The sequence below is a fragment of the Peromyscus maniculatus genome, chromosome 10 (assembly GCF_049852395.1).
Source record: "Peromyscus maniculatus bairdii isolate BWxNUB_F1_BW_parent chromosome 10, HU_Pman_BW_mat_3.1, whole genome shotgun sequence".
Lineage (NCBI taxonomy): Eukaryota > Metazoa > Chordata > Mammalia > Rodentia > Cricetidae > Peromyscus > Peromyscus maniculatus.
Window position 1 is genome coordinate 98,239,526 of NC_134861.1, and position 23,973 is coordinate 98,263,498.

At 47.6% G+C, this 23,973-nt stretch overlaps 1 protein-coding gene across 5 annotated transcripts in view; it reads left to right on the forward strand.

Annotated features, from left to right (window-relative positions):
- Window positions 1-23,973, forward strand: part of Lrrc8c (leucine rich repeat containing 8 VRAC subunit C) — an 81,244-nt gene that overhangs the window by 36,446 nt on the left and 20,825 nt on the right. The window contains exons 1-3 of one of the 5 annotated variants that reach the window (XM_042257762.2): window positions 3,769-4,731; window positions 8,989-9,200; window positions 11,636-11,774. In XM_042257762.2, coding sequence (XP_042113696.1) covers window positions 9,193-9,200; window positions 11,636-11,774 — 147 coding nt within the window. In that variant the 5' untranslated portion in view covers window positions 3,769-4,731; window positions 8,989-9,192. Of the gene's footprint in view, window positions 1-3,768; window positions 4,732-8,988; window positions 9,201-11,632; window positions 11,775-23,973 lie in introns of those variants that run through there. The other 4 variants (XM_042257761.2, XM_076546870.1, XM_016004397.3 and 1 more) reach the window with 4 other exon arrangements.

Genomic DNA, 23,973 nt, shown 5'->3' on the forward strand with positions numbered 1-23,973 from the left:
AGTGTTCAGAAGCATGGGGACCATTCTCATTGAAGCCGCCACTCATGGGGGATGGAGAGACAGCTAAGGAGTTAAAAGCACTTGTTCTTACCGAGGACCCAAGATCAGTTCCCAGCACCCACATGACAATTCACAACCGTTCATAACTCCAGTTCCAGAGGATTTAACACCCTCTCATGACCCTCTTAAGAACCAGGCATGTAGATAAGTGTATACACATACATGCAGGCAAAACACTCATATTATGTGAATAAATAAAATCTAAAAAAAAAAAAATGGAATTTGTTGAGTCTTACCCAAAATTATCTGATGGTTTTTAATTTTTTCCTTCTACCTTGTTTTTGCTGACAAAGGATTCAAATTAATAAATCCATGGCCTTGTGCTTGTACTGGCTGCTGTGGTTTGAATGAGAATGGACACCATAGGCTTAAATATTTGAATGCTTAGTCACCAGAGAGTGGGAATGTTTGAGAAGGATTAGGAGGTGTGGCCTTGTGGGATTAGGTATGAGAGGAAGTGCTTTGCTGGAGGTGGGTATTGGGGTGCCAAAAGCCCAGCCAAGTCCAGATTCCCCTTCTCTGTCTGCTGCTGGGGGATTGGGACATAAGGTTCTCAGCCCCATACCTGCCAGCCGCCGCCATGCTTCCTGCCATGGTGATGATGAGCTGAACCTCTGAAGCTGGAAGCCAGCCCCAGTTAAATGCTTTCTTTGTAGGAGTTGCCATGGTCACGGTGTCCCCACACAATGGAACAGTAAGGCACTGGTCTTGAGATTTGGGTTTTAATTGCTCAGTCCTGTATTTCACACATGTATATTAAACATCTACTGTGTGGTGAACAGCCAGAACTTAGCCCTACTGCCCTGAAGCTTACACTCTGGATGTGGGAGACAGTAGTAATTTAAGAACAGGAGCATGAGTGAGTGAATGAAAGATGGTGTCTGTGGTGGAGACACATCCCTGGTGCTGGGAGAGCCTGAGGTGCTGGCTGTGGGTGCCTGGAGTAACTTTAACCTAGCTGGAAATTTAAGTTTTCACACACACACACACGCACACACGCACACACACACACACACACACACACACACACACACACACACACACTACTTTTTAAAGGTGCTTGCCTTGTATGTACAAGGCCTTGGACTGGATTCCGCAATGCCCCATAAGTAGATGACGGGGTGAGCAAAGGGAAATGGGGAGTTTGCACCAGAAATTGCCTTAGCTTCCCGGTTACACTTGGGTTGACCGGTCCTCGCCCTTCTCCCATAAACATCTGTGGGAAAGTATCTGATGAGCAGGTAACATTATCATTGGAACGGAAATGACAACTCTCCCTTGTAGAATCATTCACAGTTGAGCTCAACATCTTTTCTTGCTCCCAATTGGTGCTCTGTGTGAGAAATACACAGTAGGAGGGAGCCTTGTCTTCAGGCTTCTCTAGACTTTGGAAGTTAAGAAGTGAGCGGGAAATTCGAGTTTTAGTGTTCTAGAGGACGGGGGCTTCCAGGCTTCTCTGCTCTCCTCTCCTTTGAAAGAATAGACTTCCAGGTGGACAGCTCGGCCCAGCCTTGGTGGACAGCTAGGTCCTGCCTTGGTGGACAGCTAGGTTCTGCCTTGGTGGACAGCTGGGTTCTGCCTTGGTGGACAGCTAGGTTCTGCCTTGGTGGACAGCTCGGCCCAGCCTTGGTGGACGGCTTGGTCCTGCCTTGTTTGGACAGGACCGTCTGGCCTGCCCTGTGTGGCTCCGGGTGACTGCTTAGAACTAATAGTTGCTGTGTGTGTGAGCCACTGGTCTGCCTTGAAGGTAAACGGTATTCACTGAGGGAGATAAATCTGCAGAATGACCATTACTGACATGCACATACGAACTGCACGCATGTAGAGGTGGATAAAGTTTACCGAAACACTGTCCAACCACAACCATTGGTTCACGAGGTTTGTTTAAGGGATACACAGGTGGGACTCCTGTTAGTCAGGCCATGTGTGCACATTCACCTCCAGAAAGACGGTTCTAGTTGGAGTGATAGGAAAAAATAAAAATTAGAAAGGCCAGTGAAAGGTGTGGAGGAGCTGGCCCCGATGACATGGGCCTGGGAGAGCTGGCTCTGCCCCTCGCCTGAGGGGTGGTTCCAGTGGCCTGGACTGACCAGCTACCACCCAGATCCACATCCTGGGCCTTGGGTTGGCTTACCCTAACATCTGCCCCATCTTTGACCTGCTGGAGCACAAGAGGAGACTGGTCATATGGATGATAACTGCAGGATCTCCATGACTCAGGAGAACAGCAGGATATCCCAGAGGAGTTTCTGTGAGGGCCCAGTGATGATGGTGTGCCAGAGGCCTTGGACCAGGTCAACGACTCATTGCATTGAACATTTTGCGGGTGGGGCTGATTGGACAAAAGGGTATATATACTGCGTGACACACTGCAGCTCCTGCCGCCGCCGCTGCCGCCGCTGTGGTGAATGGAGAGATGGAGGAGCAAGGTGGGCTTTTTGTTTTGTTTTTAAGTAATTTGGGGGGCACACTGCAGGGATGAGGGGTAGATATAGAGGGGCTGGGAGGTGAGTGGGATTGGGGTGCATGATGTGAAATTTCCAAAGAATCAATAAAGAATTAAGTTTTGTTGTTTGTTTTTTTTTTTTTTTTTTTAAAAAAGGCCAGTGTGCTGGGTGGTGGTGATGTGCACCCTTAATCCCAGCACTTGGGAGGCAGAGGCAGGTGAATCTCTGGATTTGAGGCCAGCCTGGGCTACAGAGAGAGATCCAGGACAGGCACTAAAACTACACAGAGAAACCCTGTCTCGAAAAGAAAAGAAAAGAAAAGAAAAGAAAAGAAAAGAAAAGAAAAGAAAAGAAAAGAAAAGAAAAAAAAAGGCCATTGGAGGGACTGGGGATGTATCTTGGTTGGAAGAGTGCTTGCCTAGCATGCATGCAGCCCTGGGTTTGGTCCCCAGTAAAGCAGGAAGGTCAGAAGCTCAAGGTCATCCTTGGCCACTTAGTGCGATCAAGGCTACTGGAGACCCTGTCTCAAGCAGAGTGTCAGCCATGCTGTGGACAACCTATAGGTATGTTCAGAACCAGAGGCCAGAAAGAGAATGTCTAACCCTTGCGCTGGTCTACGGTCAGTTCTTATGAGACCGCCACAGTTAGCCTCAGTTCACTAGGGTCTGTGAGTGGAGGTGGGCTGGAGAGATGCAGAGGGAGCACTGAATGGTCGTTGTCGTGACAATGTCCCTAAAGGCTTTAAACAAAATCCCCAAGAAACGAAAGCCTTCAGCAGGATCTGGAAATGCAGAAATACAGACTCGGCTTCGAGCTATTTCTGGTGTCCTCATAACGTTCAGACAAGTGGCGTTAGCTCTGTCCTTGGAGCCAAGCTGAGTGGTAGGACCGCATCTCCATGACACACCCTCTCCAGCAGTAGTGGGGATGGGATTCACTGATGCTCGGCTTTGGTGTTATACATACTTCCTGAGTCCTTTGCTCTTCTCAGCCCTTCTCTCTCATACCAGATGTGTTTTGGTTAATCACTTTTTACACTATGCACCTATGTATTAATGCCTTTGGTTTTCTTCATTGCCATTTCAAGTTTTTAAAGAGTGACATAATAGAAAGATTTGGTTACTACAAATTGCTTAATTGGGTGTGTGTATCTATGTGATCTCAACTTAACCGATATGATAATTTCTAAGCCCCTGGCTGTTTTCTAGAAGATTCTGAGATGAGCAACATATAAACTTTGTCTCAGTTGAAATAAAATAAATCTCTGTTGGCACAGAGACACAGGTCAACACTGATTAGAAAGAAGAGCATTGCGGCTCCAGCTTCATGGGAATCCTGGTAGCAGGTCCCCTTCCCTGAGAGAATATGTGTAGGGGCTAGTACCTGGTCTGTTGTGTTCTCTATTCCCCGAGTCCCTAGCACAGGGCCAGGCATAATTCACTCTCATAATTCATTTATAGGAAGCCAATTAGTAATGAAAGTGAATCATGCTTTCAACAGGGAGTTGCCCCAAACAGCTCCTGATCAAAATATATGACACGTTTTTAGTAGCCTCATAGGCCAAAGACTGCCATAGAGATCCCAGAAACATACAAAGCCAAGGCCTTGGTGCATGGCTTGCTGTACACATTTACGAAAGGATTGTTCTGAAATATTTGAAGGAGATGGCTGGAAAGGAAAGTGATCTTTTCCCTGGTTAAGACGAAACCAAAACTGCTAACTAGGAGTAATTTTTACTTCCTACCATCACTGCCCTTGGAAATCATGGGAAGTTCAAACTGAAGACGTTTTATAGAAGATAACTGAGCTATCAACTCACAGGAAGCAGGAATGTATGAAGAGATCCCAGGAGACGATTATACAGAGGTCCCCCTTGAGTCACAAGGTCAACTTTACCATTATGAGACCTTTGAGTCAAACGCTTTCATTTCAGGATGGCTTGAAGGCAGTATGTCTTTAAAAGTCATCTAAACTTTAAGAACACTTTATGGTTTTCATTGCCTACAGTCGAAGGTCACGGCAGCAGATTGAGCCCAGGAGAAATTCTACCGCAACTGTTTGTTTAGAACCCATTAGGTTCTTTAAACCCTCACCCGCGTCCTGTGACCTCATCAAAGAACTTCAAGAACTTCGGCTGGAGGTTCCGGTTCTCCACTAGCTAGGTATCGTCCTTGATCAAGCATCTGGTTTCTCTTGACTCAGGTTTCTCACCCCTAAAATGATGGTATGAACAGGATGGCCAACCTTCTGGTCCCTCTCGCTTCTAATTCGTAACGCACTTAGGATTTTCCTCTTTTAACGAAGTGTGTTTCTATAGCATCGTTTCACCACGACCTCCTTTGGTGGATTTTTCTAGAAATAGGTTGTCGTGTGTGCCACAGAGTAAAACTCTGTCCAGAGTCACATTCTCCCAAGGAAGAAAGACATGCTGTCTGTGTAATTGAGAAAGTATGCCTCTTTCCCTCCTCTTCACACTGCTAAAGAAAAGCAGCTTGTGTATTATGACTGATACTTTGTATCCTGATGACTTCCTCTGACTTGTGGACCCTTTGGGAAGACTCTGTGCATGTAAAATCATGTGTGCCTTCTCCATACTGGTCTCCATTGTGCTCATGTCCTGGCCCAAGGCAAAGAGACCTTCTGCCTGTGATGTTACCCAGACGCCTGTTGATCTTGCATGACTATTTTAAAATTGAAAACAATTTACCCCTCTTCCTCACTAAAAGTATAAATATTCACTATTTTATGTGTATATGGGAAATTTGCGCGCACACACACACACACACACACACACACACACACACACGTGTATGGGTGAGTAGTAGGGAGATGGCCCAGCAAGGAAAGCACTTGCCTCGTGTTTTAGTTAGGGTTTCTATTGCTGTGAAGAGACACCATGACCATGGCAACTCCTACAAAGGAAAACATTTAATTGGGGTGGCTGATGGTTGCAGAGGTTCAGTCCATTATTATCATAACGGCAGGTCATGGCAGCATGCAGGCAGACATGGTGCTGGAGAAGGAGCTAAGAGTTCTACATCTTGACTCACAGGCAACAGGAAGTGAACTGTCTCACTGGGTGTGGCTTGAGCATATATGAGACCTCAATGCCCATTTCCATAGTGACACACTTCCTCCAACAAGGCCACAGTTCCTGATAGTGCCGCTCCCTTATGGGAGCCTTTTTCTTTCCAACCACCACACCCCACGAGCATGCTCTGGCTCCTTAGTTCACCTTTATTTCCCATAGTAAAGTGTGATGCCCAGGAAACACCTCAGCCAAGGGCTCAGGGAGTCTCACCTGCTGTGAGCTCCAGACCCTTGCTTTTTCAAGGAAAGCCACCAATAACGACCAGCGAGCCTCTGCCTTGGTAGCCCATGGAACCCCACTAGCCCAGACCTGTAAGGAACCCCACAAGGTCAACATTTTGTAATGCTAACATGTCTTTTGCCTTTGTCACTGATGGTGCAAAATCAGTGGTGTGTAGGTACTTTTCAGAAATCGAGATCAAGGCCCTGGACTGGAGGGGGAGGAGCATAGTCTTCCTAAAGGCACACTGACAAACTTGTTTGTTTGTTTTTCTCAGTTTATTATACTGCCTCTTTGACTCAGTAGAAGTTATTGTTTTAGTGACTGTCCATCCTTTAACTAGATATTGCTGGGCTCAGAACACTCCAGAGTACAGAAGAGGTGTCTCAAGGAAGAGCCCCATCCGTTGTTTGAGGTGGAACTTAGTGACCTTAATTTCACAGTTTTCCACCTCACTTCCCCACAGGAGTTCTTGAACCTTGGAGGGGGTGACACAGACATCCAGCTATTCTCTAACTCCAGTGGGGTACCCAACCCTCCTGCCCAGCGCCTCCCATTTGAGTGTGGCTCAAAGAAAGTCCTTCTATCACAAAATACAACCAAAGGGAAAGATGAGAAATGGAAAGACACTCGACTAGAAGCTGACACTGGAAACAACCCATGAGCATAAACACAAGTGTTTGCAAAACACTTGAGGCAGCACATCATATTCTTAGAACAAATAGCTGAGGACTATGATTCCTCAGCCACAGTGTTTTGTCAAAGCTCACAGTACCAGATGTGAATTGCCCCTCTGTAGAATGGGGGTTAACTCCAAAGTTGATGTACCCATAACACCTGAAAGCACTGTTGCACTATCTGGCACATCTTGCCTGGCACTTCTGTAGCTCTTGGCCCTTGCATCCCTTGACTGACTGAGGTGACTTCCCAACATTGCTCATCTGGGCACATTCATGTGTCTCTCAGACAGCTTTCCATGCCTGTAAACACCCAGCTGATTAGGGCTCTGGGCCATTGTTTCCCAGCCACCTCAATAACACATCTGGCACTACAAAAGCTAATCTCAAGGGAGAATTCAGTCCCAGCTTGATTTCTCCAAGTCTTGCAACCAAGGCGAGTAATGTCTTCAGAAATAAGGTCTGGTATAAGCAGTGGTGTATCTTTTATCATTTGGAAGTCTCTTGGGCTTTGTTGGCCAACGACTCGTAGGAAAATTACCCATGGCCAGCACTCGGACCCCCAGTCAACAACCGTATCCCTTCTGGGAGAATCCTTCTCCATACAGAATACATTCATTCACTCTGTAATAATGACAGCCACAGGCTGTCACTGAGTTCTGTCAGTCACCTTAGTGTCATCTATGACCACCCAACCATAAAGTTCTCAAGAACTTCACAGTTGCATCTAGCCCTTGCTGTCTTTGTGAGCTGACTTCTCAAACTCTCTCCTGTGTGTACACACATCTGTCCCTCAAGGAACTTTCTAGACCTTTAAAACACTCAGAAGTTAGCATTGTGCCCTCTGTATAATAAAAGCTTGTTTATTGTGTGGTATGGGTCTTTGCCTGTAATATGTGTGTGCACCACATGTGTGCAGCACCCTTGGAGGCAGAAGAGGGCATCAGAGCCCTTAGAGCCAGAGTTACAGAGAGTTGAGAGCTACCGTGTGGGTGCTAGAAACCTGTGTCCTCTGGAAGAGCAGCCACGTTCTTAACTGCCAAGCCTCTCTCTCCAGCTCCATATTGAAACCATTTACATAACACTGGCAGAACAGCAAAAACGTTCCTTGTCCACCATCCCGTAAAAGGTAGTGTGGTTGTAAAGATAACCTTAATGAAATACTCAGCGTCCATTGCCATTCATGCCCGTCAACCATCAGCCAGTCTCAGAAGTCGGTAACTAAGGAGATACTACAGTAAAACATTAGCTAGGTTTAATACAGCATGAAAACATTCCCTATGTTCCTATCCATATCTGGCTCCCTCATGCTGGGCACCCACAGAACCTCTGCATTTCTCCAGCATTGATGAACTCTGTGCAGCTGACTCTAGCTCGATAGTTTGGCCTAAAGCAAGGGAAGAAATCTGCTTGCCTCCTTGGCTACACCAGCCTGCAGGCAGGACTACTGCCTGCCGGGTAATTATGCCTGGGGATCTGGGCAGCTGCCTGCCTCAGGCAGGTCTTCTGTACCCTTAAGTGGCTTTGCACTGCAGTTGTAGCCAGCTGATGCCTCTGCTTTGGCCGCAAAAGGCCTGTAGCTGGGTGAACACACTACTCCAGGAGAGAAAGATACAAAGTAGATCCATAGAGAGAGCAGCCCACCCCGGTCAAGTTTTAACCTTTCTACCTGCTTGGTTCTAGCCCCATATGCATCAGCTGATGCCCATTACCTTTGATACTCTTGGGGCCCAACAGAAGCCCTCAGAGTGAGGCTCATTGCTACCTCCCTCCCTAGTATCCATGCTGTAACTAGTCAAGGTCTCAAAAAATAAATATCCATAATTACATGAAAGCCTGTTCACATAGGCCTTGCATTTCTGAACTCATATTTTTGTGAGGCTGTGTTCAGTCTCATGCATTTTAATCCAAACAGCATGTCACAACACATGGACTTCAGAACTAGACCTGAGAATCTAACTGTCACCTCTATTTAGATATTGGAGAGATTTGCAAAGGTGTAAAATAATTCCATCTTTTTGTGTTTTGGAAGATTTGACTTTTCATAACATCTGTTAACATGTAATGAGGTGTTTTTCCCCCGTTTCTGAGTTCTTAGTTTTTCATGAGAAACATGTGTTAATGTGCAACCAACACTTTTTATATTGTACGTTTACTCCTTTTCATAAATGAATGGATGTTTTACAAAATTCTTGTTTTTCATTTCTAACGTTCCATATTCAAGACCATAGCAAACACGTGGGGATTTTCACTACATTTTGAGCATGAAGGGGAGATGAAAGCCTTGCCCTCCTGTGGTGGTCTCCTCCCTGAAATTGTCTACCGCCTAAGTGAATGAGCCCAGTTCTTTCTACGGGTAAAGGAACTTGTGAAAGACACAACCACCAAACCCGTGAAAGAACCAGTGGGCTACATCAGTTACCACTGTCACCAAGCTGTCAGCGCCGCCCCCGGCAAATGAGCCGCTGAATTCCTTCCTTTATTTCTCCAACAGTGGCTCAGAGCTTCTTGGTTTCCAGGAATGATGGTTGGCGATGTGAATGCCACACAGGATAAACCACCTCTGGAGCAGACCTTGGAAATCCAACTGATGTAGAGCCCGTCTGTGGCTGTGTCAAAACAAGGACCTCAGCACCTTGAGGGCGGTGAGACTGTTGTGGTTGGTGTGAGCTAGCCCTGCGCTCAACAACGGACCAAAATGATTGGGTGCGTCTGAGTGGCTTGCCTGGAACGTGTTTTAAGGACACTGCTGTTTAGTGCTTGTCAACTTTATTCCAGGTCATCGAAGAAGAGAGGACATCATTTGAGGAATTGCCTCCATCAGCTTGCCCCAAGGGCAGGTTGGGGGGGGAGCATTTTCTTGATTAATGATTGATGGGGGGGGGCAACCAACTAGGGTTGGTGTCTCCCTTGGGGTGGTGGTCCTGGGTTGTACAAAGAAGCAAGCTGAGCAAGCCATGGAGAGCAAGCCTGCAAGCAGGGTTCATCCAAGAGCTCTGCTTCGGTTCTTGCCCCCATGTGCCTGCCCTGCTTGAGTTTCTGCCTTGACTTTTCTTCAGAGATGGGCTGTGATCAGGGCATGTGAGCCAGTAAATCCTTTCCTCCCCATGCTGCCTTTGGTCACAGTGGCGGAAGGCAAACTGGGGCTGGAGCACATGTGTGACGTAGTACGCTCAGTTCTCCAGAAGCCGGTGGTAGCTGGTGGGGTTAGTGTGGAATTGTGTTCCGGGAAGACGGAAAAACCACATCAATGCTGCTCAGATGTCAAGGAGACAGGCTGTAAGAGCTGAGGGCTGAAATTCTCAACATTATTAAAGAATAAACCCGAAAGAGGAAAGCCCAAATTATTGTTTAAGAAACAGTTGTAGCTGAGTGTGGTAGTGTGCACACCCTTAGTCCCAGCTCTCGGGAGGCAGAGGCAGATGGATCTCTGTGAGTTTGAGGCCAGTCTAGTCTATATAGTGAGTTCCAGGACAGCCAGGGCTATGTAGAGAGACCCTGTCTCAAAACAAAACTAAACCAAACTAAGACTAAATAAAGAGTGGTAAAGCAGCAAGATAGAATGAACATTATGATAACTTTCAGAGCTGTGGCCACCAACACACTCACAGGAGCCCTGGGTCACAGGAAAGATTGTGAGAATGGGCATGTGAGAGAACAGACCCAGGAGGTGCGCCTGCTTCCTTCGCCAGAGTCTCAGGTGTACCCTGTGCATGCAGCTGCTGTCGGTTACATAGCTGTAGCTTTTCACATATTTGGGGGACGGGATGGAGAGTTGGCTCAGCTCTTAAGAGCACTTGCTGTTCTTAGAGGACCCTGGTTTCCTCCTCCAGCAACCACTCCCTCCGATAGCTCCTCAGGCAGTCATGGGCCTCAAAGTTCCGCCCCGGTTCACTGTGGAATGTTGGAGGGCCCAGTCTCATTTAGATCAAGCGCAGGTATCCACGGTGGATATGTGTTCAGGGATCAAGAAAACAGCACTTCTCCCCATCTTCTTCCCGCTCCTCTTCCTTAGTTCCCTGGGTTTTGGGAGGGGCATTAATGTCCCATTTAATGCTGAGCAGTTAGCAGTCATTTTTATAAAGATTCTATTTTTATGTTCATTTTGTACTACTGTAAGAAATGCCTGGGATAAACCAACTTTACAAGATGGAAGGTTTCCTTTGGCGCATGCTCTTAAACACTTCAGCCGTCGTCTGTTTGCCTCTGACTCTTGGTTGGGTCTTTGGCATGGAATTACATCTAGGCAAGGCCTGCTGGTCATGTGACAGCTGGAAAGCTGAGAGAGAAGCAAGCACTCAGGGTCCCTTCAAGGGACACTCACAGTGACCTAATTTCCTTCTACTGGGCCTGGTCTTTGAAAGGTCTTCCTCCTTCCCAGAAGTACCACAGGCTGGTGGCCATTCCTGTATTAACACTGGCCCTCTAGGGAACACTGATCCAAAATGTAGCAAGTTTCCAGGGCAAACTGATTTCTCAGAACAGAAAATCGGGATATGTTTGAGATTCACAGTGAAATATGACATGTAAGAAACAGAAAAGGAACGGAAGCAAGAGCATTTCGACAAAAAATGAGGAGAAAATGACACACACACACACACACACACACACACACACACACACACACACACATCCCAGTCTACTAAAGGACAGTGGCCGCGTAGCCATGGTTTCCTTCCCTGTAGAGTAAGCAAAGCGCCCATGAATAGGTCCCAGGAAAGGAGTGACAGACGGGTACAGAGATGACGTGGACACCACAGCATAACCTCAGGCAAGGAATAGCAAAGACACGTCAGAGCATGCACCCCATCTCTATGGCATCTTCATGCTGTACTTGAGGGGAGTGGGGGTCCAGGGAGTAGCTGGGTATGTCTGAATCCGAGGAGCTCGGAGGGAGCTTGGTTACCAGACTAACTCAGCTGTGTGTGGCTCTCTTCAGTTTTCCATTGGCGGTCCATCACCGGCTCAGGAACACTGTGGGTCCCTTTGACTACAGAACATCCTGCTCCTGCGGTTCACAAAAGCATTTCAGATGTTGCTAAAGAAAAAAAAAAGAAAAGAAAAAAGAAAAAGAAAGAAAAATGCCCTATGTGATGTCCAAAGAAAAGTTTACTAACCAGAATTCGCCTTTTTCCCAGAAGCATGATTCCAGTGACCGAGTTTCGCCAGTTCTCCGAGCAGCAGCCCGCCTTCCGGGTGCTGAAGCCATGGTGGGATGTGTTCACAGATTACCTCTCGGTGGCCATGCTGATGATCGGAGTGTTTGGATGTACATTACAGGTAAGTGCCCGACCCTCGGAGGACCGAAAGCCCAACGGTGGGCCGCAGAGCTGGCTCTTCTGGGCTGGGGATGCAGCTTGCTAGTGGAAGATGCTTTGAATACATGAGATCCTGGGTTCAGTCCCCAGCACTGAGCAGGGCAGGAAGAGAGAAGAAAGAGGGGGCGGGGAGAGAGAGGAGCGAGCTGGCTGCATGGGGGTGGGAGTCACAGGTAACCGTTAGGCAGTCCTCTCTATTTATATATGGCATTGGTCATCATGGCAGGGAGCCTGAAAACTCATTTGCTAAACATTCCTGATAAGCTGGCCCTGTGCTTAGAAGAATGCAAAGAAGCCACTTGCTGAAGTGGCATTTGATGTCATTAACCGGCACAAGGGCTCCTCATCCTTCTGTGCCTTCACACCAAAGTAGTCACAATGCCACTTCCACTGTCAAATACAGCCTTTTGCCTCTCTTTGCCTCTTCTGCCTGAGCCTAAGTGTTTCTGGGAGAATTAATATCTTCAGGAGAGACCAAGATGTACTCAGGGTCTAGTTCCGAGTTACAAGGTTACTCAGTCACAAATGACTCTGTATGGAAGCTGTGTGCCCATACATCTTCATGCCTGTTCCTGCGCCAGGGACCACACTCGCAGGACCTAGATACTGTGCATGGTAGTTCCTTTCTGGGGGGACCTAAGCTGACGGACAAGCAGAAGAGACTGTTAGTGATGCCGGCTCCACAGGAGGGAAGAGAGTGCAGAGGAAGGAACCCAGCCTAGAAATGAGAAAAAAGCTACAGCTGCATTAAAAATTGGAGAATGAACTGGCTTAGCTAGAGAGTGGGAGCTGGAGGTGGGGATGGAGAGGGGGGTGGAGGTGGGAATGGAGAGGGGGATGGAGGGGGAGCTGGAGGTGGGGGTGGAGGGGGGGATGGAGGGGGAGCTGGAGGTGGGGATGGAGAGGGGGATGGAGGGGGAGCTGGAGGGGGGATGGAGAGGGGGATGGTGGGGGAGCTGGAGGTGGAGATGGAGAGGGGGATGGAGAGGGGGATGGACGGGGAGCTAGAGGGGGGATGGAGAGGGGGATGGACGGGGAGCTGGAGGGGGGATGGAGAGGGGGATGGACGGGGAGCTGGAGGGGGGATGGAGAGGGGGATGGACGGGGAGCTGGAGGGGGGATGGAGAGGGGGATGGACGGGGAGCTGGAGGGGGGATGGAGAGGGGGATGGACGGGGAGCTGGAGGGGGGATGGAGAGGGGGATGGAGGTGGAGCTGGAGGGGGATGGAGGGGGGATGGATGGGGAGCTGGAGGTGGGGATGGAGAGGGGGATGGAGGGGGGATGGAGGGGGGGATGGAGGGGGGATGGAGGGGTGGGGAGATGGTGCCAGGAGAGGAGAAGCAGCTAAAGAAAGAAAACAGCAGTGTCGGAAGGCTCTCGGGACGGCTGCAGATTGGGTGTCCTTAGGATGACCTCAGTTGGTGCCTGGGAGTGGAACCATCCAAGGAGAAGGTGGGGTGGGGAGAGATGTGAGGAACAGCACTGAGGAGTCCTTGGAGGAGAGATGGGGAGCTGTAAGGCCAGGTGGAGAACAGGGGAGTCCTGTGGTCAGGGAAGGTGTGGGTAACAGCAGCAGGCAGCTCCCAACCAACTCCCTGACTAAGGAGAGAAAAGTAACATCTGGACCCTTAGACATCGTAGTCCAGTGGTTGGCTAAGTGGATGGAAGTTGGAGGCTGTGGGTGGGTGGGACCTTCAGGAAGAGGGCCTGGAAGAAGTAGGAAGAAAGAAAAATCTCCAGAAACAAATACAGTGTAGATATAAAGGCCTTTTAAAGATGGTTTTGTTCATCGTTAAAGTGTGTCCTGACGGTGCCTGTGTGCTGGGCATCCTTCTGGACATGTCACTCCTGTGGTAACTCATTCCTTCCTCGTGTCAGCTCTAAGACAGGCGCTGTCCCTACCCTAAGCACACAGAGGTTAAGGAAAAACTGCCCTGTGGGCAGCAGAGCCCTTCTTTAAACCCACGCGATTTGGATCCAGAGTCCTTGTTCCTAGTCCCGAATACCGTGTTCACTGTGTTTTATTTGAGCAATAAAAACATTTTGCTAGCTAGCCTGCTGCTGAAGACTCGTAATCCTGGCACTTGGGAATTGGAACCAGGAGGAGTAGAATCAAGGTCATCCTCAACGTAATGAGTTCCAGGCTAGCCTGAGCTACGTGAAACTGTGTCACAGAACAAAACAAAACACACTTCCCTTCTTCCCACGCACTCAGAAAAGAATACCAAGGAGAAACTTAAGTCTAAAACAGAGGGAAAGCATAGAGTTATTCATAAATAAGATAACTGTTGAAGAATACACTACCATGTGCTGGGCTCTGCTCTACTAAGAATTGCCAGTAAAAGGAGGAAAAATAAAAGATGAAAAAAGTCCTCTGGCTGGCGAGGTGGCTCAGCAGATAAAGGCACTTGCTACCCAGCCTGAGCAGCAGAGCTGGATGCTAAGAACCCGCATGGTCAGAGAAGAGTACCGACTTCAGGAAACTGTCCTCTTCCTACAGCACATGTGAGAGCACACACACTAAATAAATAAAACAACCAAAGCCCACCTCAGCCTGAGGGAAAGGAAAGAAGAAAACAAGCAAAATCAGCAGGTAAATTATAAACAGTGAGGCGCGAGATAGGTTCAAGACCTCCAGCGGGTTCTGAAAGGATTCTACCCAACCTGATGTTTTTCTGCTTGTTCTCCTAGTATGTGGCTCTTAGCAACCTCAGCAAATCTTTTTTATTCTTTCCCTGTTTAACTGAGACTTCTCTTTGCAGAGACTGTCAATTTGCTCCAATCGCCTCTCCTGGTGCTCAAAGGCCACATTAAAAACACGGGTTACAGGAATGCACGTGCTGAGATGCCCCCACAGTCACCCTGAAAACCAAGACAATTACTAAGTGACTAATATTGCACTACTCAGCACAAAGTGCAATTTAAAGAGCATGAATCACTTATTTCTAGAAATTTCCATTTAATACTTTAGGACCACAATTGACAGTGGGTAACCAAAACCGCAGAATTGCACTTTTATGGATAAAGTGAATTGTTAGGAAAATTAGAATGCAAGAAGGCAACAGAAAAGGGAGGTACTCCGATGGGAGGAGGACCCGAGGGGAAGTCAGGAGTGTGGCTTTTGGCCAAGGAGTTGAAGATGAGCAGGAACAGGTCAGGAGTTGAAAGGAGCACTCCAGGCTAAAGGCTGGAACAAGGGTGCAGAGACAGGCGGTGCTGGACCCTTCACCTCCTCAAGTTCAACTCTTTCACTTCCTTATCCCTCTCTTCCCCTGGAGACCTGATACAGATAAAGTTTTAGCTCTGTTACTAGGCAGCATTGCTTATGATATAAATGACCACTGATTGATCAGCTTGTCTAAGCTGAAAGAGCAATAAATGCCTGATGGGGAGCCATATTGTTGGACTTCTGTGTTTTGGGGGAACATTTGTGTAAGCAGAGGTATAGACTGCTCTGTCGTATATGCCTGATGAGAGGCGGAGGGGGGACGCTCAGAACGCAGTGTGGACCACTGCACTGACAGTTGTGTGGATGCCCTGTCAAGGGCAAAGCTGTGCGTGCAAGCTGTCACTCTGCTCCTGTCTAAGCGATTCCAGTACCATGCGAGGCTTATACATTATATAGTCTGGAGAGGAGGTGAACCTGGGAAGCCCCTGTGGTGACCCCAGTAGGCAAGGGTTTCCTTGGCCTATTACAGGAAAATCTGTCACCCAAAAGGCGGAGCAGGCAGGTCCTGTAGAGCTTGGTCAACTTCTGGAAGGTGACTTTGCTCAAATGAGACAGGCCCCCTTTGGACCGTTCTGAGCAGAGGGTTTTCATGAGGTGGTATTATTTGTCTGTCTGTCTGTCTGTCTATTCATCTATCTATCATCTGTCTCTATCAGTTGATCGATCAATCTATCTACCTATGTATTTATTTATTTTGGTTCTTTTGAAACAGGGTCTCACTATGTAGCCCTGGCTGTCTTGGAACTCACTCTGCAGAGCAGGCTGGCCTTGTACTCATAGAGATCTGCCTGCCTCTGCCTCTGCCTCCCCAGTGCTGGGATTGAAGGCATACACCATCATGCCTGGCATGAGGTAGTATTTTAACAAGACCACTCCAGCTGTGGAAAATCAGTGTAGGTCAAGGCAAGGTGGCATGCTTATAATCTCAGCACCCAAGAGGCAGATGGGTCACTAGCCCAAGGCCAAGAAGCAAGTTCCGGACCAGCCGGAGCTACATGGTGAGAGTGCCTTGTAAACCCAAGCCCTGGAGGAGCAGCTTGCGCATGTCTAGGTATAACCCCCAGGAGAGAGTGAGCAAGACCGAGGCACTTCGCTTGGGAACGAGAGGGAACAAACAGTACAGGTGCAAAGGAGGGGAACATGTGTCGCTGGATTACTTGGAAGGCCAGTACAGTGGTCCAGATACTAATCTGGTGCCTCAGACCAGGCTGGAAACGGTAGCTCTGGATGTACTGAGGGAGCCTACCAATGGTTTCTGGGTGATTGAATGTCAAATGTGAGAGAAAAAACAGTGGAGATGTCTCTAAGGTTTTCAGACCTGAGCAACTAGAAAGGTTTGGTTTGGAGCATGTTACAATTAAGATATGTGTTAACCCCCCAGGCTGTGATATTGAGTGCTCAGGTGGGTACATAAAGGGTAGCCATGGACTGATGGAGGCAGACGCAGAGGCCCACAGCTGAACAACATTAGGCAGAGATCAAGAATCCTGCAGGGGAGGAGGGAAAAGGAGTGTAGGAGGCAGAGGGGTCAAGGACACCACGGGAAGGCTCACACAATCAACTAACCTGGCCTCATACGGGCTCGCAGAGACTGAGCCAACAACCAGGGAGCCTGCATGGGACTGACCTAGGCACTCTGCATATATGTTACAGTTGTGTAGCTTGATTCTCTTGTGGGACTCCGAACAATGAGAACATGGGCTGTCTCTGGCTCTTTTATTGGCTTTTGGAACCCTGCTTCTCATACTGGACCTTGTCCAGCCTTAATATATGGAGAGGTGCTTAGTCTTACTGCAACGTGACATGCCATGTTTTGTTGATACTCATAGGAGATCTGCCCTTTCCTGGATGGAGACAGAAAAGGAGGAGATTGGGGCGGGGAATGGGAGAGAGGGGCTGAGAAGGGGAAATGGGGGGGGGGCTGCAGCTGAGATGTAAAATAAATAGATGAATATATATATATATATATTCAAAAGGGGGGCATTAGCAATGAACACTCATCTCCAGGAGTGAGGGCAGGATGGGTCTGGGTAGAAGGGTCCCCCTTGACTGGGAGCATCTACTACTAGAAGGGAATGACATTGTCTTTTATTTGGAAGGGACACTAAAAGATGAGCCTCTGTGGCTTAGTTTCCCTGTGGTGTAAAAGGAAACACATCTGCAGAGAGACTTTGTGGTTGCGGGTAACTGGGAAATGGAACCACGGGAAGTAGTGCCACACTAGCCTCGAGGAAGGGGACAAAGATTGGCCCCTTTGGGAAGCCAATGAAGGTGCCTGGGTCGGCAGGAAGACTGCACATCTCTTCCTGACCATGCAGAGCTCTGACACAGGGCAGAAACTTCCTAACAAGCCCATATTCCAGGGCTGGAGAGAGTGCAGAAAAGAGGACTCAGACAGTCGGGGAAAAGAAACCCTTAGCCTGAAACCAAATAAGAAGAGAATATGTCCACAAAGAAAACGATGGTGCAGCTGGGGATGCGCTCGTGTGGCAGAATGCTTGTCTAGCATGCACAAAGCCCTGGGTTCCATCTCCAGCACCCCATAAACCAGGCATGGAGGTTGTAATCTCAGCACTTGGTAGGTGGAGGCAGAAAGATTGGAAATTCAAGGTCATCCTCGGCCATGTAGCAAGTACAAGGCCAGCCTGGGCTATATGAGAACATCTCTCAATAAAATAGTGTCTCCAGGGGACATCACTCAAGAGAGGTGTCTGAAGTGTTGGGGGGCATGGGGGACATGTCAAGCATACTTTAAGCCTCCTTTTTACAACATTGCAGTCATCTGTCTGCAGCAAATCTCCACCCTGTGTCTATTGTATGGAAGCCCAGGGCCACCCACCCCTGCTTTTGTGACTCAGATCAGATAGGTCAGCTAGCCTGGACCTTTTGCAATGCTATTTAATCTTTACAGCCCTTAAGAAGGAATCCGATGCCAGTGTGCTAGATACAGAAAGTGTAGTTCGAGATGCCACAGTTCTGAGAAGTGAGAACATCGCATCGAGTTACCAAGTCTGCAGGGCTCTGAACTCATACTGGATGGCTGGCCGTTCAGGTCACAGACATCTGCCGGACAGTAATAGTCAGGCATCGTGTAGGGTGCTGGGCATTGAATGAAAAATACAGCGCAGCCCCGACCCCCAGTGTCAGTAGTCTGAAGATCTTGAAAATACACAAAGTGACACGTTGCAGAGTGTGCACCTCATGAACTAGTGAGAATATGCAGTGTGGTGTGGGCATCTCAGTCACTGGAAGTTAGGAAATTGAAGAGAAGACCATCGAGTAAATTCTCTAATATTATGAGGATGGGAGGAAAAGTCAGTGTAAGCAGAAGCAGCCTGGTCATTTCACAAACCCTCCCGGGACCCACAGTGACAGAGGCCTGGATGCCATCTTGAGGGTGGAGTCAAGAATAGTCACATCCTGTTTGTGGCACACAATGGAAGACCCCCCCCCCCCCCCGCCCCTTAGCCAGAATGCTAGCAGCAGCACCATTGAGTAGTTAGTGTGTAGCAATCTGTGCTAGAATCCGTATGGACTTTCTTTAGTTCCCAGAAGGAGCCTGTAGCAAGAGAAATCCTGTCTCTCAGATAAGGATTTGGAAAGATAAAAGTTGGGATGGCTTGCCCTGAAGCTGAGAGGTGGGTATAGGCAGCAGCGAACCAGCTCTCGGCCCCCTCTCTAGCCCAGTGCTTCCGAGCCTTCCTAATGCGGTGACCCTCGTGCTGTGGTGAGCCCCAACCATAAAATTATTTCTTTGCTCCGTCATGACTGATTTTGCTACTGTTGTGAATCATAATATAAATATCTGATTCAGGCTATGCAACCCCCAAAAGGGTCAAGAACCACAGGTTGAGAACCCCTGCTCTAGCCTATGCACACACCCGGCGGAACATTTCACCCTGCACACACCAGTGTGGGATACTGGCGCAGGGCTTTACGCACGTCCAAACTTATTTGTATAAAGCAATATTTAAAAAAAAACAAGTGCAAAATGATAGTGGGGGGCATAAGGACAGTGGGGGATATGAAGGAAGTTGCAGAGTGTCGACCTCACAGGTTCAGATTTTTTTAAAGGCTGTTCACTATTGCCTGCTATAAGATAATAGCTTTTGCATTAAAGAAACAAGAAAAAAAAACTCCAATAAATTATTAAAGAAAAATTGAAAAGCGCCCAGGAGCCACGCTGCAGTGAACATACTGTTCCCCGGGAAAGGAGTATGTGCTCCCGTTCAGGCTCTGCTGCGGGAATCCTCTGAAACTGGCTTAGTAACCGACAGATCTTAAAATACAAAGGGCTCTCTGTGAAGCTCGCATTCCTTTCCCATCTCCACGGCGATATTAAAATGGCTAAAATGTGCTTTACGCCTTGCTGTTCCCCTGGGTTAAAGGAAAACGCAGTCCTTCTCTCTGACCTTAGTTACAAAGCAAGTTAATTCCTAGGTTTGAACACACAGCAGGGCAAAATCTACAGTAGTTGGACCATTGATGGATGACAGAATGGTGATCCAACAGCAGCCTGGGCGTCTTGAAGATTGCTTCCTCTGTGGGCATGCTCGTGCTCGTTTCTCTCTTTATTCCTACAATATACTGTTCGTGTAGTGTAACACAGTACAGCTTTGAAAGCAGGGAGGGGGTTGTGTGGGGGGGGGGAGACATTATCTATAAAAAGGGCCATTGGTTGGGCTCTTTCTTGCCCTGAAATGCAAAAGTTAGAATCAACTCTTGTCTTATTTGTCTGGCAAATATTTACTCATTTCTAAGCAAGTGGCTATTTCAAAACTACAGTGGCAGAAAACCATGTGTAAATAGCATTCCTTACGTGACACCAGTCCACAGAAGAAACAGGAATCAATTCTTCATAAGCCAAGAGAGTCTATGAGTGTGCATATCCTATTCCTGTACAGTTAGGCACCCTCAAGGACCCACAGTGTAAACACCCAACTTGGCGCTATAAACAGCACTATTCAAAAACTCAACACACTCAATAAAACAGACCAAATCCTGAAAGGTCAGGACGTTGCTTCCTGGAAACACCAGATTGTTTTAGACTTCAGTGACCCCAGGTTATCTTATAAACCAAATGCACAACAGCCTACAGGCAGCTTGATACAAATATAGAGTGAGCGGTTAGGGACCAGAAACCGGAATTGGGGGCATGCAAGTCCCGGGAAGCCCTGGAGACCTGCCCTGTGATTGTTATACAGGAAAGGTATTTCCTGCTTTCTGGGTTGGGTGGGGGCCGCAAGAGAATTATTTCGATGACTTGAGACCATTTTCAAAAAAAAAAAAAGTTTCAGTGGGTTTCGTCCTAGCACTGGGGCAAACCGGCCAGTGAGTTCATCTCTCAGCTTGCACAGTAGAGATTGTTGGAGGACACTTTGGTGTCTGGTGCACATGGAAGTTCATCTCTCCTTCTCTGCCCAGCTAGGGCAAATAGCTTTGGATCAAAATGCTCGCAGGCAGCTCATGGAAAGTCCAGGCAGGAGAAATTATGAACTTCCGAGTCATTTCAGAGGGCTTCATTTGGATGGTATACTCTGAATTTTGCTTCTACTACAGGTGGAGCCCAGAAGTTCTTAGCCAGCCCTAGTTGAAGGGGAAGCTCAAAGTCAAGGGAAACTGTGGAGACACCCATGAGCAGGTTTAAAATAAGACCTCAGTTGGGTGTGGAGGCTCAGGCTGGGGATCACACTTGGGGAGCTGAGGCAGGTAGAGTACCATACACTGGATGCCAGCCTGAGCTACGGAGACCCTGTCTCCAAGGGAAAAAAAAAATCAAAGACTTCATCTAAGATATGTTTATAAATTTCTCTGTACGCACATCTATGTCGCCATTCTACTTGGGACTTTGGGGTGTTCAATAAAAATCATTTCAGCTGTGAAAATGGTCTTGCAGGGTCTTCTCGTCTGCAGCAACAGTGGAGAACTGTGAAAGCAGCGTGATTTCAAAGTCCTGTTCTACCCTGCTACCAAAATCCTTGTTAGGACCCTTTCCTCACTGGGGTTTATTCGATCGGATGCACTTGGTCTCGCTTGGGACTCGGCTTCTCCTCTCCTGTCACTGGCAGTGTAAAGCGCAGTGGGTTCCTGGCACCAGGAATAATGTATGAGTCACCTTTCACCCCACTCTCCTGCATTTGACAAGGGCAGGAATCCAAGCACTATTCTTAGACCCTCTGACACTCCGCACACATTGCTGATCGGTGAATGGGGACATTTCCCTTTACCTCGACATTGTGGATTGATATGATTTTGTTGCCTACTGTTTCTTTTGTAGTGGGGGTTTGGAGGGTTGAGACAGGGTTTTTCTCTGGGTAACAGCCTTGGATGTCCTGGAACTCTCTTTGTAGCCCAGGCTGGCCTCGAACTCACAGAGATCCGCCTGCCTCTGCCTCCTGAGTGCTGGGATTAAAGGCGTGCACCACCACGGCCAGCACCCACTGTTTCTTAATGCGTCTTTTCCCTCAGATCACAAAGCGCTGACAGAACACTGTGCTTCCCTCGATGTGAGACCAAAGAAATTTGTCACGTGTTTAGTCTCTGTTGCTGTTTACATGTGTATAAATCTTTCAAACCTCTATTTAAAGATTGCAATCAGCTGCATGTGGTGGCTCATGAATTTAGGAGATGGAGACAGGAGAGAGACAGGAGAACTTGTACAATCTGGAAGCTAGCCTGGGCTACATAGTGAGTTTCAGGCCAGCCAGGGGCAGATAGCAAAATAAAAGGGGGGGGGGGGAGGGAGGAAGGGAGGAGGGCTGTTCAGTGTGGGGGGGGGATTGACTCCTCAAAGCGGTGACCGATCCCCCGTCTCTCACGTCAGGTCCACTCTTCCCTTCCACCACAGCTTTGTTCCTGCATGTCCTCTCTTCCCTCCCCCTTCACCCCCCCCCCCAGGACACTGGTGATCCTTGTATCCCCCCCTCCCAGGCATCAGGGGCCCTGCGGTGATTGGTGAACCACATTTTAATCGTCAGCTGGGAAGTTTCTAGCTTGTGTCTGGAGCCCTTCATTTGATGCAATCCGTGCTGCTACTGTTTCCTCTTGAGCTAACTTTCCCTTGTCAAATCATGTATTTTTGTTCCAAGCATTTTGTAATTCCCATCCTTTGGGATTACGTAGCATTCATATGTGATATGGTCCATGGCACTGCATGGTATCGGATGAACTAAAGATAGTATTCGGATTCCTGTTCTTTGTCAAACCCTGGACAGCGGGGTCAAGGCAATCCATCCATCATCCTTGGGGCCAGGAACTCACTGCATATAATGTATAAATGAGTCGGGCATGGCTGGGCACGCCAGTAATCGCAGCACTTGCAAAGCGGAGACGGGGGATGGGGATTTCAAGAGCAGCCTTGACTACAGAGACAGTTCAAGGCCAACCTGGGTTACATGAGATCCTGTCTCAGAAAAAGGATAAATGAATGTATTGAATAATTATTTGTTAATTAATGGATGCTATCAGCTAGAAAGATATATAGCAGCTAAAAAGGAAAAAAATGCCATTGAAAAGCATAGAAGAAACTGAGTATCTGGGAAATAAGCCAACTACTAATAGACAAGAATTCTCAGGAAATGTTTAGGTGTCCAGTGAATAACACAAGATGTAATTTGAATAAACAGATGTTACACGTTTCAGATCACACAGGAATGAGGCTATAAACATGTCCAGTCCCCAGAATTATTTATAGATCCAAAGCAATATTAATAAAATTCTAGTTAGATTTTTTGAGAGACTTTATAAACTCCCTCCAAAATTTAAATGAAGAATTCTTATTTATCATGATAATAGAAAAAGAATGAAGAATGAAATAACAGGAGGAGGAATCAGTGAGCAGGAAGATGGGAATTTCATAACATGATGATGTGTATGCATCCATTCGGGAGCATGCACAATTAGTCCCCTTTCCCGAGGGTCTTCATACATGTCAGCCATGTGCAAAAGCATGGGTGTGTGCACATGTGCACCAGAACATACTCAGAATTCTCCCCTCCCTACAAAGATTCTTCTGCTTTCCTTATAAACTGTGTCATGCGCTTTCCAAATCTCATCCCTCTTTTCAAATGTGGACTTGGAAATGACCTTGGAAGCATTTTTTTTTAATTGTACTTCACAGATAGCTAAGTCGTTAGCACTTAGTTTCACAAGAGGGAAAGTTATCAGCTCTGAGGCTATATCATCCCTTGCTATGGAATCCAGTTGTAAGAATTTATATCCAGGGGCTGGAGAGATGGTTCAGCAGTTAAGAGCACTGGCTGCTCTTCCAGAGGACCCGGATTCAATTCCCAGCACCCACATCACGACTCACACCTACTTGCAACTCCAGTTCTAGGAGATCTGGTACCCTCGTGCAAGCAAAACACTAGTGCACATAAAGAATTTATATCCAATGGATAAGATTATGAACTTGATAAAACCTGGCCCCGTCTGTGGGATTCATCCCTATACCCTCAGAGTGGAAATCAGTGGCAAGCACATGTAACTGCTTAAAAGAGTGGATTTTCGGAAATGAGTAAAGAGTTACAAATGACGCGTCAGCCATCTACTGACAGTGAGCATGTGATAGCCCCGGGAAAGGGCCCAGGAGTGTTGAATTGCATTCATGCCCCTGTGATCTCTGTTTCCTCTGACAGACCTGCACCTCCAATAGCTATTAATACATTGCTGGATTAGTATATATATCATCAGAGCCCTAATGATCCCACCAAAGACCCTGCCTCTGAACACTGCTATTCTGAGGAACAAGCCCTCAGTGTATGAGTACTAGGGGGGACATTTAAGATCCAAACTGTGACAGACTTCTGTAAGGAAGATATCAATGACTTCAACCTCTTCTGTGCTTCCTGGAACAGAGATTTTAGGAAGGAATGCTGTGATTGTAGCCAAGACCCTTCTGAAATGCTAGGTTAGGTCATGAGTTTCTGTTAC